The sequence below is a fragment of the Mytilus trossulus genome, chromosome 2 (assembly GCF_036588685.1).
Source record: "Mytilus trossulus isolate FHL-02 chromosome 2, PNRI_Mtr1.1.1.hap1, whole genome shotgun sequence".
Classification (NCBI taxonomy): Eukaryota; Metazoa; Mollusca; class Bivalvia; order Mytilida; family Mytilidae; genus Mytilus; species Mytilus trossulus.
The window spans coordinates 95,836,842-95,852,988 of record NC_086374.1 but is presented as its reverse complement, the minus strand read 5'-3'; the positions used below and the strand labels follow the sequence as shown (position 1 = coordinate 95,852,988).

Below are 16,147 nucleotides of genomic sequence, written 5' to 3'. Positions count from 1 at the left end.
CTGTATTTTAATTCCTCAATTACATGTACATACAAATAATAAATAAATTAATAGAAATACTACATTTGTCGTTAGTGGTCCGTCACAGTACTATTTTTGCCGGTGTACTTTAGACAAAGTGATAATGGTGTGTTGTTACTATATATGATCATATATTTTTTAATAGCACTCACAGAGGCTGTCGTTCTTAAAAAATGTCTTAACCTATAAGGTCACACTAAGATATAAGTAAATACAAAAGTTTAACATAATGATAAGCAAAAAATTCGTACATAAATATTTGAGTTACAATTTCAGTGGAACTGACAAATATTTCCCAAATTCACCAATTGTGTCTACATCAACGCATGCATAACTTGCAGCTTGTTTTGTAAAAAATACAGCTTGGTCATTTATTGGAATAACAGCTTGGTGCCAAATATTTGTATACATTTGTATTCCAAATGATCCGTCAAAATAAAATGCAACGAAATCCTCTGGCTTAACATCGTCGCCAGGAAGTGCCAACAAGGCGATGAATGGGTCTTTATCACGTGGGAAAAACACCTGACCTCCATCTGGATGGTAATTTGCTTCCCGAACCAGAAGATGCGTACGGTTCTGAGTTTGGACACCATTTGGCAACCGACCGGTGATAAATACAGTATCATCAACACCTTTGTTAATTGCTTGGCAGGCGTCTCCCTCCCATTTACAAATAAATTCGCCGCTTCTTGTTCCGCCTAGTGACCCTGTGCCGGGATGTAACTTTCGCTTTCCATTAACTGGCCATGGAGCAATTTCAACCTTTTCTTTTTCAAAATCTGTAACGATTGTTCCATAACCTTTTAAATTTTTCTCGTTTGCAACCATGATTGGAACCTGGTAGGGATCGTCATATTTACTCTCCAGGTTATTGTCAAGACTCATGTCAAATTAGGATTCTGAAGTAAAAATAAAATAGTTAGATTGCTATCATATTACCAACCGTTTAACTTTTTATTTGTATGATTTAGTTCAATTAATATAGGATGGAAGCCTGTTGATAATTATCTAACACTCAGTAGAAGAGAAAGCATTCCAAGGGACATTGATATATTTGCTAACCAAACTGTTCCCTCGTTAATGGATGAACAGAACACATATGAGGTCAACCCTTTAAACAATCAGATGAACAACTGCCATATTCCTGACTTGGTGCAGGCATTTTCTGAATTAGAAAATGGTGGATTCAACCTGGTTTTATAAAATGTTTGTCGTATAAAAATACACTGATATCTTGGTCACCGTGTATCTTTGATTTCTATATAGTTAATTTAGAAATAAGGTATATGCATACGATTTAGTTTAATGAAACTAAACATTTTGACAAGTATTGCTTTAAAAACGGTATTACATTTGCGTTTTTCGTCGTGTAATTTACCTAAAATTTAACCTGTGTTGAAGTCCTCAAAATAACTTAAATTAAACTTTACAGAAATCTTGTTTAAAATACATTTTGGGTGTTCTTGCACTTATTTGTGCTATATTCCCCTCATGTAATGTTGTGATTTTAGCGGTGTGTGTTTACCGTTGACATAAAGTGCTTAGTTTTTGCAAGCCATTAAACCAGGTTCAACCTACCATTATTTTTCTTAAATATCATGTAACAACTCAGGAATATGGAAGTTGATATCTTATAGCTATTTTCTATGTATGTTGCATTGTCGTTTGTAAGTTGTTTTCCTCTTATAGTTGATGTGTTTCCCTCGGTTTTAGTTTGTAACCCGGAAATGGATTCTCTGAATCGATTTATGACTTTTGAAAAACGGTATACTTCTGTTGCCTTCGTTTGATACATATACAATCAGAGATAAAACAGAGGAAAAAGGACAAATATTTTCTTTGTCAAAAGTTCAATGTAAATATTCTGTCAAAATTTTATGAAAATTAAACGAGCCAAATTAGTTTTATTCTAGGTGTTTGGGGCCACCTCAAAAAAATGTTTTTTAAAATATATAAATGGAAGTAAATACAAAAATATTGTTATATTAAAGAGAAAGACTGAAGTCGTTAAAGGATGTACACCTCTGAGGAGCAAAACATTTCTAGAATAAAACTTGTTTTCTTAACCTGATTTGGGGGTTTATAAGACTATACACAAATATTGGTGGAGAAAAAGTCATATGGTGGTGCACTTCCTTTTTGCTCATTTTCTCAAAATTTTGACTAAAAAGACTGACTTGATTGGTAATAAAAATTTGAAAACTGGATTACTCAAAAACTATTCAATATAAGTACTAATTTTTTCACAGAGCTATGTTTGATTATAATATTTAAAAATTTCATTGATATTTCCACTTGTATCAAATGTTTTGAAAATAAATCCAGACCGGGATTTCAACGAGACTGAAATGTCAGAAGAATACAACCTTAATGCAATGTTAACTTTTCAAATGTTCTTCTATTTATTTGCTCGTTTAATTTAGTCATCTATGTGGATAGGTCACATAAAGATAAATCAAAACGATATCTACAAAGGGTTCAAGTCACGGTTTTGATATATAAATTTTAACCAGTAACACATATTTATCCTGATATCAATGCAGTCAGTTCAATATTGTAGCTATTTGTTGACCTGGCCAAATATAAGATGTAAAGTACACGGGAACGAACTCCAAACTTTTAAACACATTATCTGTAAATATATGAAAACTCTATATCTATGTTAATTTCGTTTTTCATTTTTTATTTTTCTATTAGTGTAGACGCAGAATTCAATTTTAAGTATTTAAAGATATATTCACACTGTATATATATAACTAGTCTAAACATCACCAAAATAACAAAAAAATGAACAAAAGTTAGATATTTTGGATAATAGATATCCTTCACCAGTACGATCACGATGTAAAATGAATCATATCAATATATTCTTATTGTAAACTATAACAATCTTAAAATCTCAAAACAGTTTTACCCGAACATCATAGATACGCTTGAACGTACAGATATAAATAGATATAGATATTTACAGTAATTTTTTATATTGGGGTAATTTAATTTATTTTCCCTCTTGTATTTTTTTTTATCAAAACTCTTGAACAAAAACAGTAATTATTTTTGTGACGCTCTGTGCTCATATTTTCCTCGTATGCGGAGCGAGGGACACTAATCGAGAAAAAAAAACGGTGTAACCTTTTGGACCTCTAAGAGTTTAGGGATACTATTCACTAATGGATGAGCAAGATATTTGACAGTTAGCCAGTATTTTTTCATATTCCGACCATCCAAATGACGTTAACACCAATAATAATGTGGACAAAACTAACATGACTTAGTCTTCTTTTCCAATCGATAACACTAGTGACGGTGCTAGACTTTTTATAATAGTGTATGGCTTAAAGATACAGTTAAAATCCAGATGGGCGAATTGATACAAATTTTGATAGTCAAAAAGACAGGTAGATGATTTTGAAGTTAGTCTCAGTTTATGTAAAGACGAAAAGTATTCAAGAAAGGTAAACTTTTTTTAAATGATTGAACATTTATATATTTTATAGGAAGACGTAGTAATTCCTGTCATGATAGTGTTGATATTTTAGATATGGGATTCCTAACGGTCAAAATAATGATGTTATACTATGGTAGCTGCAAAAAAGCTGAAAATTGGAAATCAGGTTATGCTAAAAAAAAAATAGATGATTGAGTATATAGACCAATCTCGTTTAAATGCATGAATTATACCTATTGAACAATAAGTTCTTATTATGACGTAATAACATGATTATTGTGAAATAGGAAATGTACTAGAAAAATTCGTCTCGCCTACTCTTGCTGTAGATTGCAGACTGCACAAATATGAGGGAATAAAATCATAAAAAAATCCTTTCGATGCTATTTTGATTGCAAGAAGCTTCTGACCAAATTTGGTAAAATCAAGGATAGTTTATGAATTTAATATAATGTTGGAAATCTTTAACTGCAGACTGTACGAATGTTAGCTTGCAGTAGAATAAATAAACAGGTACAACATTTTAACAAATTTTCTTCTAGATAATAGTTTTGGATCAAAAACAAGCTTCTGTCCAAGTTTGGTAGATATCGATTTTAAACACTTTAACAACAGAGTAAATGTAAAGTTTCTTGGCAGAAACATTAAGCCCTTTTATAAGTTAAATACGAAAAAATGATTTATTTACAAATTTACTTCTGAATACTATCTTATGATCATAAACAAGCTTCTGTCTACGTTTGGTAGAAATCCAGGATACTGTGGATTCAGTAATACTCGCTGGATACCAATTTTCGTGGATTTCATGGGTACAGGAGAACCACAAATTTAAATGTTCAACAAATTACAAATTTTCTAAAGGAATGTATGCTGACTTTGCCAAATCCTCGAAATTAAATATCCAAGGATAAGCAAGTTTTCATCAAACCTCGAAATTTGGTACCCACGAAAATAAATGAATCAAAGTATATGGCAGAAATGTATAGTGATGGTAGAGAAAACCTTACAGAGAGTGAAGGCGAGCGATTTAGGTAGATCCTGCTGAAGTATAGATATACTTTCTATGATCCGGCAAGAGAACCCAGAAAGACAACAATTGGTTTGCATAGTATCAAATTAAAAGAAGAAATTTCAATAAAAGAACCTCCAAGAAGAATACATCTTTACAAACGTCAGGCGATTGAAGATGAAATTAAAAAATTGGAAGATAAGAAACTTATTAAAAAGTCCAATAGCCCCTTTTCGTCATGACAGTATCAGGCAACATAAAGATCTTTCACGGCGGCTGTGTTGATTACATAAAATTGAATGATAAGACCAAAGAGGCCTATCCGATCCATAGAATAGAGGATAATACAGACTCGCTCAGTTGAGCCAAGTGGATGTCAGTTTTAGACCTGAGTATGGCTCATCATCAGGTGCCTATGAATCCAATAGATAAGAGCAAGACAGCATTTTCTACACCCAGAGGGGGTTAATACTAGTATGTAACCATGCCATTTTGATTGTGCAACGCAGGAGCTACGTTTTAAAACAATTATTGAGACAGCAATGCGAGGATTGCAGTGGCATGTTCTAGTTTTGTACCTAGATGATAAAGTAGTGTTTAGTGAAACATTTGATAAACATTTAGTTAATTTGCAGAAAGTCTTTCAGAGGCTATAAGATACTGGATTAAAGCTCAAGACCGCTACGTTTCAAAACAATTATTGAGGCAGCAATGCGAGGATTGCAGTGGCATGTTCTAGTTTTGTACCTAGATGATAAAGTAGTGTTTAGTGAAACATTTGATAAACATTTAGTTAATTTGCAGAAAGTCTTTCAGAGGCTATCAGATACTGGATTAAAGCTCAAGACCGCAACGGTTTTATTTAAACACGAGGTAGTGTATCTCGGGCATATCGTGTCAACAGAAGTGGTGCAGACGGATCCTTAAAAGATTAGGGCAAGAGTCAAGATGGAGTCCCGGAAAATACTCCGGAATCACGATCTTTCAATGTACCGGTTTCTTTTTACAGAAATTAATCAAGGATTTTTTGAAAATTGCTAAGTGTCTTTTTGATTTACTGCAGTTAAAAATTCCGGGGAGTGAATACGTGACTATGAACAAACTCCCCGGTTACTTCTTTAAGGAAACGCTTTCAAGCTCCCCTTCACTTGCATATCCATAAATCGACCGAGAAAAGTTTATATTAGATACAAATGAGTGTCATTTGGGAATTAGAGAAGTTTTGTCTCAATTTCAAGAAGAACAAGAAAAAGGAACAGGAAACGCAAGCAGAACTTTAAACAAACATTAACGGAATTATTGTGTAACACGAAAAGAACTGTTAACAGTAGTTTACTTCATTTGATATGTTCATTTGACAATAGACATTATTGACCTGTGTATAATTTTAGATTTCATTACTGGTTTTATTTTTTGGAATAGAGATTTCACAGTCCTGGGAACGGGGAATTGTAGCATATTTTCATTGTTTGTATTTGTAAATTGTAAAGCATAAAAATAGATAAGAAAACCATTCTGGAAAAGTCCTTGTTTGAACTTGAACAGCCAGCCCTATTGGATTTTGGGAAGACATGAAAGTCTTCTTTCAAAAAAAAAAAAGAAAAAAAGAAGTAGTATACATAAAGTGTGAAAAAAACCCATCTTACCTCGTCAATTAAGATTTTGTTTTCACTTTAGATGTGTAGCTTTAAATATTCAATATCCAAAATCTCATCATAAATTCGAAGTTCAGTGAAGCTTTACAAAACAATTAGTTCATAAAGTAGGTGAGGCGTACCGTCGTTATGTAAACATTTGATTATGTAAAACTGTTGTAATGTTTAAATATATCTAACTTTATAGATTTCTAGATTATAATTACTTATTGAATATTTCCCCTGGAAATTCAATAATTAATACATAGAGATACTTGACTGAAGATAATGTTAACTATTAACTGAATATCAATAATGTGATCATACATAAATTTCCAAAAAAACTAAGGATTTTCTTATCCCAGGCATAAATTACCGTAGCCGTATTTGGCACAACTTTTGGGAATTTTGAATCCTCTATGCTCTTCAACTTTGTACTAGTTGGCTTTATAAATATTTTGATATGAGCGTCACTGATGAGTCTTATGAAGACGGAATGTGCGTCTGGCGTATTGGAAAACTCATCATACCAGGACTAAATCTATTACATACGCCGGACGTGCGTTTCGTCTAAAAAAAGACTCATTAGTGACGCTCGAATCCAAAAAAGTTATAAAGGTCAAATACAATATGAAGTTGAAGTGCATTGAGAACCAAAAATTCTAAAAGTTTTGCCAAATACAGCTAAGGTGATCTATGCCTGAGTCAGAAAGGACTTAGAATTTGAAAAAATTCAAAAATTATAATCCTGATACCTTTGACAACCATTAACAGTAAAAGTACAATGATTTAAAGTCAAATGAAACCTTAAATTAAAGAAAAAATATGTATATGTTTTTTTAAAGCTAAATGGATAGTTTACATTATTCAACTTATGTTCATTTACTTTTTTCTGAAGAAAATTCTTTAATTTGTCCACATTTTGAAGAAGTTTTCTGTTCTTAATTGCTTGCTTCCAGGAAAATTTTCCTTATGCAAGTGACCTTAGCGTGTCCCTTATCGTAAAAATCCGATGATAGCAAAATAGTCTAGTCAAAATAGACGAAAAATGTGGCCAACCTCAAAAAAATTGCAACAGAATTTTTTTTTGTATTTTTCAATTCTAACAGGCTTTCTTTATAACATACTAAAAGTCTACCAAGATATCTGAGTGGGAACATGGATTTTTTGGGTGACAAATGACAAAATATGTCAAAAATAGCGAAAAACTGGGAAAAGCTTGTAAAATATTTATTCTTTGAGATAATCATTGCAAACCAAAAGTTTTACAACAGTAGGTACAGTGTTTATGAAATTATTAAAAAAAAATCGGTGTTTTTTTTTTACCAACATGAAATTTAAGGTAAAACATCAGATTTCTGTTGGAATTTGAGATTCACAAAGCACAAATTGATTATAAAAACAGACAGGAAAAATACAAAAATGGTAATAGAAGTTCATTTTATGTTTCAAAAAAGACAAAAACCTCAATGATAATCATTTCTAAAACTTTACAGCAATTTTTAATTGGATAAATGATGGTTTTGGGTAAAATATACCAAAATTATTCAAAAATCGCTAAAAATTGGAAAAACACATTTTTTGAGTTTTAACTGTTTTTAAATCATTCCAAAATAGAAGAATGCAATTATTCATTTATTAATAATACGATAAAACAAAATTCACTATAAAACAATTACGAAAATAACTGATTTTGGGTGAAAATAGACAAAATTTGCCAAAAATCGTCGAAAACTGGAAAATTCTGATAAGATTCATACTTTTTTAGAAATCATTAAAGAATTTAGTGAAAAGCAATTTACATTTCTTTTTTTTAAAACAGTACAATGCTTTTATTATTACCATATTAACCAAGAAGGGATTTAAAGCGAAAATCAAAAATGTATTGACCATAATTAGAGGTAAAAAGTATAATTCACAAATAGGATTGTTAATTAAAAAGTATATGGTAAAATACAAGAAAATGGTGTTTTAAGATTATTCAATAGTTTTTTGTATACATCAAATATCTATTCATCAGTAAAGTCAGATTCAACAATTGGAACAGAATTAGAACAGTTCAATCCACGAAATTCACCGCATCCTACTGAACACTGAAGACCATTTTTTCTGCAGACTCATCGTTTGGTGTCACAATTTTGTTTACAGTTACATCTTATAATGTTAAGAAGTTTATCCGGTGCTGGAGGAAGGTCCATCAAAATTGGACAAAGTTTTCCACGTTTTATTTCCCAACCATAGTCTGTAGGATCCATGTCTCCTTCTTCTGACATCCATTTTTGGCACTGATGATAAACTCTTAGACTGTGAAATTTCCCTGAATCGGATGTTGGTGGTAAAGTTTTTACCTGGACTGAAGTGTTTCCAGTTATTACTTTGGATGTAAATTTTCGCCATCGAAGAATGTTTAGTCCTTCAAGAGGAAGTCCTCCATATAAACACGTTAGTGCTTCTTCTCCTGCTTTGATAATATCAGCTTTAATTGATTTGTTATTCATGAAAAAATTGCCTTGCGTTTTCAGATATTCTTGGTTAAGTTTTTTTAATGCAAGTCCTTTGCCTATTCCAAAAAGCCTAGATGTCGAGTCACAACCTGTTAAGGAATGTAAAAAGGGCAATAAATAACAGACATCTTCCCCAAGAAATCCTCTAGTCTGTTGTATATTCCATACTTATAATTTTTTGTTGATTGCCATTTTATCAGATTTGAAAATAACCCTTTTGGACTGCTGATTCACATGATGAATAAGTAAAACCAATACATCTGTATCTTCACCAATAACTACCACTTCTGAGGACAAAGCACAATCTACTGCAGTTAGTGCAATAAGAAGGTCTGCATCATCAGTTGCATTCTTACATCGTATGCCATTACACAGCTTGTCACACAGCATGTTAATAAGAGCTTGTTTGTTATGACTGTTTGACATGAATAGTTCCTTTTTAGTTTTGCAAGGCATAGAAGAGGTGAAATTGATGTTCGGCGAAATGATGCCTTTTGTTCTGCGCAAATGTGTTATATCTTTGATTGAAGGCAGATCTGGATAACTGTCAAAAACAATTACAGGGTCTTTGTATTTTCTAATTACATGATCAACTTACATTTGCGTAATGTCTCCAAATGAATCCCCATGTATCCAAGGAAGTCGCTGCAATAGTGATCCACCATCAAGGACATACTGGAAACCTTCACCATCTATTTCATGTATGCAATCGCCTCCACATGCCCATATCGCATCTGCTAAGTTTGACTTGCATGCCTCTCGAGGTAGTCGGTTGCAATCAAATAAAGAAGAAGGAACGCTAGACAATTCATACTGGAATACCTCGGATGTGTTTTCAAAGAGACCATTTGCTGCTGTGGTGAGGCGTTGGAACATCAGTTGTGGATCTATATCAGTATTTAGAAAGTCTGAATCTGACTTTGACTTAGGTTTTGCTGCCAATGTTATTGATTGGTTTGACTTTTTAAAGACATAATTTAAAATTGTTTGGCCTTTCATCAGTTCTAACGTTTTATTTCCAGTACTTTCAGCTTTATGAACGTTAACATTAGGCTCTGCCTCAACACCTGTTTCAATGTTTCTAAGTGAAACATCATTTGCAAAAGGATTTCTTTCAGTAAGGTATTCCAGAATCGCAATAGTGTCCACCCTGTCTCGTTCCTTCCTTGCACGAGTAGCTTCTTTGTGCTGATCACTGGTACAATATCCAACACCAGTGATATCTTGCATGGCACTGTTGTAGTCTGTACAAGCTGGCATAGATAATATCCATTGTGCCCGTTGTGATTCCCCCATTCCTCTGCCCCTGGTTAGACCTCCAGAAGATTTAACACTTCTCATCAATATTTGTTCTATTGTCAGATCTGTGGAAAGACCACTCCAAAAACGGTCAGTCCTCCTAAGTACATGGTGCCCTGCTTTGAAATGTCTATAGACTTCTGGGTGATCAAGTTCTAGTCTTTGCATCATTGACAAATAAACGTAGGCTGATTTGGAATATAGATTTTGACCGGCTGCTACAAAGAACGGTAACATTTCTTGTATGCTACTTAAGTGAAGATCCCAGTTTCCTGTTCGTTCAGCTATGAGAAATTTGCTAAGAATGTTTGTCATGCGGCAAAAGTTCAACCACAAAGATGATGTTCTTGATTTACACAATTTCTCTTTTGTTGCTACCAGTTTAGTACTTATCTCAGAAAGAATTGAACTTTGTTCTACAGATTCAGTAGTTTCTTCGCCAGCAACAAATCGGTCGTATAGCTCGCATGCTTCTTCGACAATTTCGTCGCATTCACTGGAATCAGCTTCTGTATCAGTTTCGTGTCCACTAGGCAGACTGACCCTGAATGATTCCTTCATAAGAAGTATATGAAGTGCATTTTCCACCATCATAAACCCACGAACAGCTCTAGATACTGCTTTGCCACTTAGCATATGATTTACCGCATTTGATGCATATACAGTTTCTAATACTTCATGTAGACCAGAACCAGCCATAAGACGACCAATACTTCCAAGGAAGCTCATTTCAGTGTGAAATCCTCCTAGACGAAGGACGATCTGTTTAAGGTCACTCTCGGTTTTTTCATTTGTGACTATACACAAAGCTTTCCAGTACAGAGGCTGATCGAACGTGACAACAGGTGGGCTTCTTTGCAAATAAATTTCAAAGTGGAATAAATGCAAGATAAATCACTAGGATTTAAGTCGATCATAGGTAGAAATACGAATGATGATTTACCAGGATATGTTCCTTCCTGAACCATTTGCATATATCCAGCCCAACCTGGCATAGGAGAACGCAAAGGCCATGACACCTTCCACAATAGATTGACCATATATGAACAGTCCACATCTTTATAGTTAATTTTTCTCAGATTACTATACACACATGATGCCATTTGATTTGATTCTGATGGTTTGTAGTAAGAAATGTTGATTTTGGCCAGCAGTGCTATTTGCTCTGACGTCACGTCTATTCTCGGAATAGGTTTTGTACCGAAAGACCCTGGGGTAACTACTGCCATAATTCCCATTCCATGGAAAGTATTATTTCCATCTAGAGTTCCTGAGTTGTGGTCTACATTGTCTGCTACATACTGCAAAAAGCTCTCGGCAACAAAATTAGGAATGTCATTTCCTTTTTCTGCAGCTGCACAACATTCAAATTTTTGAATTTCAGTATATGAAGAACAAAATCCTAGACTATTCAAAGTATCAATCAGAAATCTAGACGAAAAGTTATGATGTAACTGTACTCCTAGTGCTAGTTGTAGAGGTAACATGAACATTCTTGGTGCTGTGGCTTGGACTATAGATTGACCTATTGACATGATTTTTAAACGTGTATCCTTTCCACTGAATATAGTTTGAAGAAGAGTTTGTAAGGATTCGGGCACATACTTCATGTTGTTTTGTGCAGATAGTTCATCAGGTGAAGGATATAGTGCCTTGTTGGATGTTTCTGATGAAAGAATTTCAGATTTAAGTATCTTAGCAGCTGCCTGGATAATGGACTTTTTTTCTTCATCAATACTACGATTTGTGTTTGTTTGTTCATAGAACTCCTGCAAAATTGACCGAACTGTGTTTCGAAAAGTAATAACATTTGGCTTTCCATTTATTTCAGATATGATTACTTTATCTCCAAAATGTTCTTCAATTCCACAGTGTTCTGACATTTTTTTCACAAGATCTGCAACTGTTATTTGTTCATCTTCATTTTGCTGTAGGTATTTTGCCGCAAACAAAAAACTCTCTGATAGAGAAGATTTTCTTCCTGCTTGTGTTTTTGCCTTTTTTGCTGGTGGAGAAAATGCTAATGGAGTCTGCTTCGACGTCCTGAAATTTACACTGCATGTCTGGTGGTACAAAGCATCTGCAGCGTGGAGATCCTGAACAAATGCTAATCTTCCACGAACCTCAAGTGCCCATTCATCTTCACGTTGTCTACATATATCTTCAATCTTGCATTGAAACTCTGATGTGCGTTCAGGAAACACGTCACTTTTTCTCTTCCTCCCTATGACCGCATCTGCAAGCTGTCCACAGAACAAACAATGTCTCTTAAAGTCAAATTCAACTTTCGACCGCAGTGTTGGTATATTAGAGGTTTCATGTTTAATGTCTTTATTGGCTAAAGCAATGTATTTGGGATTTTTATATGATTTTCTACAATTTTGATGTAACTTCTGTCCTGCGCTGGTAACTACATTGTCTTGGCGGCTTTTACTTGCTTTATTGACACTCTGGCTGCCCTTTTCACCTAGTACTACTACATTGTCTTCGTGTGAAATTGAGTTTTGACAAATCACACACTTCTCCTCTTTTAAGCAAGTTTCCTGAAATGAAAATAAATTAATAATTACTACAGGAAAATTAACGTATTATTTTTATTTATTGCATACAAATTTTAAGGTATTTATATTTGATTGCTAGTAATACATTGTAATAACTGTTTTTAGATATTTTACCGAAATTTATTTGTAATATTTTGATAACATATGTATAATGGTTTTCCTAAGATTGAAACCGCGTATATTTTAAATTAAATAAAAAATGTAGAAATTATGGTAAAAACGGTGTTCCATAGACACAAGGCCTCCTTTTTTTGATGAAAAGTTTCTTTGCATCTTATCTTTTCGAATGCAATATAGTGTACCTCGTGTTATCCTTTGAAATATGCATATTGTAATAAATAACGTTCAATATTGACATTCTTTTGTTAAACAGGCGTTCCATAGAAAAAAATCTGACGTAGTTTTTCCTTATATTTACAAACGGTTTTTATAATTTTTAATTGCGTGTTACAGTCTAAAAATTTTTTTTTTTTCAAATGTAATGTAAATTTAATGTAAAAAAAGATCTTTGAACAATGAAAGAAGAAGTTATTCTCGTATTTTCCACCCAAAGCAGACGAAAATATGATCTTTTTTCAGAAACAACTTATAGAGATCTTTTTGTTCATATATCTTCAGAGGATGGACAAATATTATATATATTTTAGTTTTTATTCATATATACTTACCAAATTCATAATTATAACATCATCTGTTTGTTTTTATATTTGAATGCATAGCGGGAATAAACTTATATTGTCTCCCTTTGATAAATCGTCTGTGTACGGCATCCCGTCTGTAACGTAAAATCCGCAAAAACATGCGCGATCTTATATCATAAAAATGACAACTTTCCCATGGGTTGATTTTGGTAGACTTTTGGTATGTTTATTTATGGTATTTCCCTAAAGGATGGCGAAAAAAAATATTCTGTTGCAATTTTTTTGAGGTCAAATGCTATTTTGACTAGACTAAAACGCATGGATTGAAATAAACTGTTATCTGATTGTACATGTTATGCACATGCTCAATATCCATGCTTCTTTGATGATTGTTTATTATAAGATGACAATCGGTAAGGTACGGTTCCAAATCACGAAAATTAAGTAGCTGCCATATTTTCACATCATATAAACAGACAGAGAGAAAACAAGCATTGACGATTATACGATATGTTTTGTCATTTGATTTTGCCATGTGATTATGGGCTTTCCGATTAAATATCCCTTCTGAGTTTAGTATTTTGGTGATTTTACTTTTTGAGTACAAAATGATAATATCGTGCACAGAAAAATAAGTTTATGATATAAATATACATGCGTTGGTTCAAGAATTGGATAAACATTATGTTTCACCAGTCACTTGTTTCGTGTGACTTTATAATTTATGAATTCAAAGTGTTTTAAAAAGTGATTAAGATGTTCTGTGCAATACACCTGCAATTCTTTTCAACAGATATTCTCTTTCTCCTACCATCCGTCCACCTCACGAACTAGAGCGAATATAACACCTTGACAAGTGACTAGGCTGCTTAGCGACCAGGCTTTCTCTTTTAGAAAATGATATAATCAATAATAAGTGCAAATGATGAACATTAAAATATCTTGCTATAGATATAGAAAGATGTGGCATGAGTGCCAATGAGACAACTCTCCGTCCAAGTAACAATGTATAAAAGTAAACCATTAAAGGTAAAGGTACAGCCTTGAAAACGGAGCTTTTGCTCACAAGAAACGTAATATAAACATACCACAGGTGATAAATAATGCATATCGTATGTTTTAGACAGTTACTGTACAGGTTTCAGATTTATATGGAAAATTAAACATAGTTTTATCAAAGAACCATGGATGTTGTGATACAGCCAAATTTGTTGCTAGAAAGTCTGTCATTTTGTCTGACCACATTTCAATAATTATTTTGTTATCTTCATTTCCATAACTTACTGTAGAATTGCTATTCTATTGTCATAAGATGGATAATTTTGCAGTTTTGGATGCAAATTATTTTGGAATTTATTTGAATACACGAATTTTGACAAGCATTTTAGAAATTAAATACACAAATTTCACACATTGCTTAGGTCAGTGTTATGAAATTGCGTTATTGCATCAACAAAATTACTGATAACTGTAACTCAAATAGACCTTATTACTAGCTTATATCAGATGATTTATTATGACACTGATTTACAACTACTGAGGCAAGATTTTGTGTATTCAGTAAGATGTGTTATAATTTAAATACACAAATTCTTGACCGCAATACCCATGGCGTGGTGCATCCAAAAGGAGGAGTTCCGATGGTTGGATCCTCCCTGTTTGACGGTCAATGTATGTAAATGGGGGACTTAAAGTTGAATCAAATGCTTAAATGTAATAAATCAAATTTTCCACATTAATTTATATAAAATGACAAGTTTATATTAAGTGTGATCTACAAAGGAACTACATTGTGTATAAAAGTATATATCATAAATAAAGAAGTTGTGTGTAAACTGTTCACACTATTTTCTTAATTCAAGGACAAATAACACATGAAAAGTTAGCAGTTGGTGCATAAAGTTTCTGCAAGTGATTGAAACACAAATAACATGTCTTCAACTTAAAAGACTTTTGCATCATCTCTAAAGCCAAAGTGATCTCATAGATCCAGCATGGCTGAATAAAAAAATCACAGATGGCAAATTTGTTTTAAGGCAAACCATGTGCGATCATCACATAAAATCACCCATTGGACTAGAAGATGGATTTATTCCAAGCGAAAAGAGATTTTGTTAATTGTTTACCATAGGTTTGTTTTGCATACGAGTAAAAAATATATAATACTAGAACACACCCGTGATATTGCGGGTCCGTGACTGAATCAAAGTATATAACTATGCGTATGCCTTATTTTAGTATTGGTATTGTCATCTGATCAAGTCATGCCGATTATAAGATGCACAGTTTTCTCTGTTTTCAAAATCTTTCTGTTTGAACATGTTGAACCCGTCGACCTGGAACCTATCAATTATTGGTAATATTATTAATTTGCAAAACAAAAGGGCCGTGGAGTACTTTTTAACAGTATACAGCAAAATTCTAAATACACCGTTTGGTGGTGCGCCTGTCAAATGCGGAACATACAGATCATGTAGGAATAGGTAACAGTTGAATATACTATTGGTATCGGTGTCGGACTCGACTCGGAACTTCTTATTTATTGGCAGTATTAATTACGTGGAAAACAAATGGGCCTGGAGTGGTGTAATTTTTAATCAACACTATTGTACTATATTAGTTATATATAAGGTTGAATTCTTTGATTCATCGTTTTTACGTGATGACGGCTGACAAATTGGACCTCGTAATTTTAGTATTATAGATGCATTCAAACGAATGTTACTTTATTTTTATGTGTTAACATGAAGAAGTTATGATTATTCAAAAACAGTTATTATTTTGCTACTACACGATGAGACAAAATGAAAGTCTTATAAATGTATTCTAATATCCTCATAATAACTTGTAATCTTTCTGAATAAAAAAAATACCATTCTATCTAATGTAAATCTAATGTAAATCTGTTACCTACTGTAATAGTTGTCTTTTGAATGTTTTACTCTTATGTCAGCTAAATCCGTACACAATATTGCTTATCAGGTGAAAATCTGTTTAGTTCATTGTACGCTCATTGTATGTGATAAT

The 16,147-nt window shown here is 33.0% G+C and overlaps 1 protein-coding gene across 2 annotated transcripts; it reads right to left on the bottom strand.

Moving 5' to 3' along the window:
- On the bottom strand, positions 1 to 16,147 carry LOC134705556 (uncharacterized). Of its 2 annotated transcripts, none has more exons than XM_063564272.1 (2): positions 16,035 to 16,147; positions 1 to 923 (listed from the first exon to the last, which is right to left on the bottom strand). In XM_063564272.1, exon 2 carries the CDS (start codon positions 907 to 909, stop codon positions 286 to 288), a length of 624 nt encoding a protein of 207 aa, XP_063420342.1. In that variant the 5' UTR covers positions 910 to 923; positions 16,035 to 16,147; the 3' UTR covers positions 1 to 285. The 2 variants fall into 2 exon arrangements, with proteins under 2 accessions (XP_063420342.1, XP_063420343.1); XM_063564273.1 differs by lacking the exon at positions 16,035 to 16,147 and adding an exon at positions 6,128 to 6,237.

Coding starts and splice junctions, on each gene's coding strand:
- LOC134705556 (XM_063564272.1), bottom strand. CDS start 909: ATGAGTCTTGACAATAACCTGGAGAGTAAATATGACGATCCCTACCAG.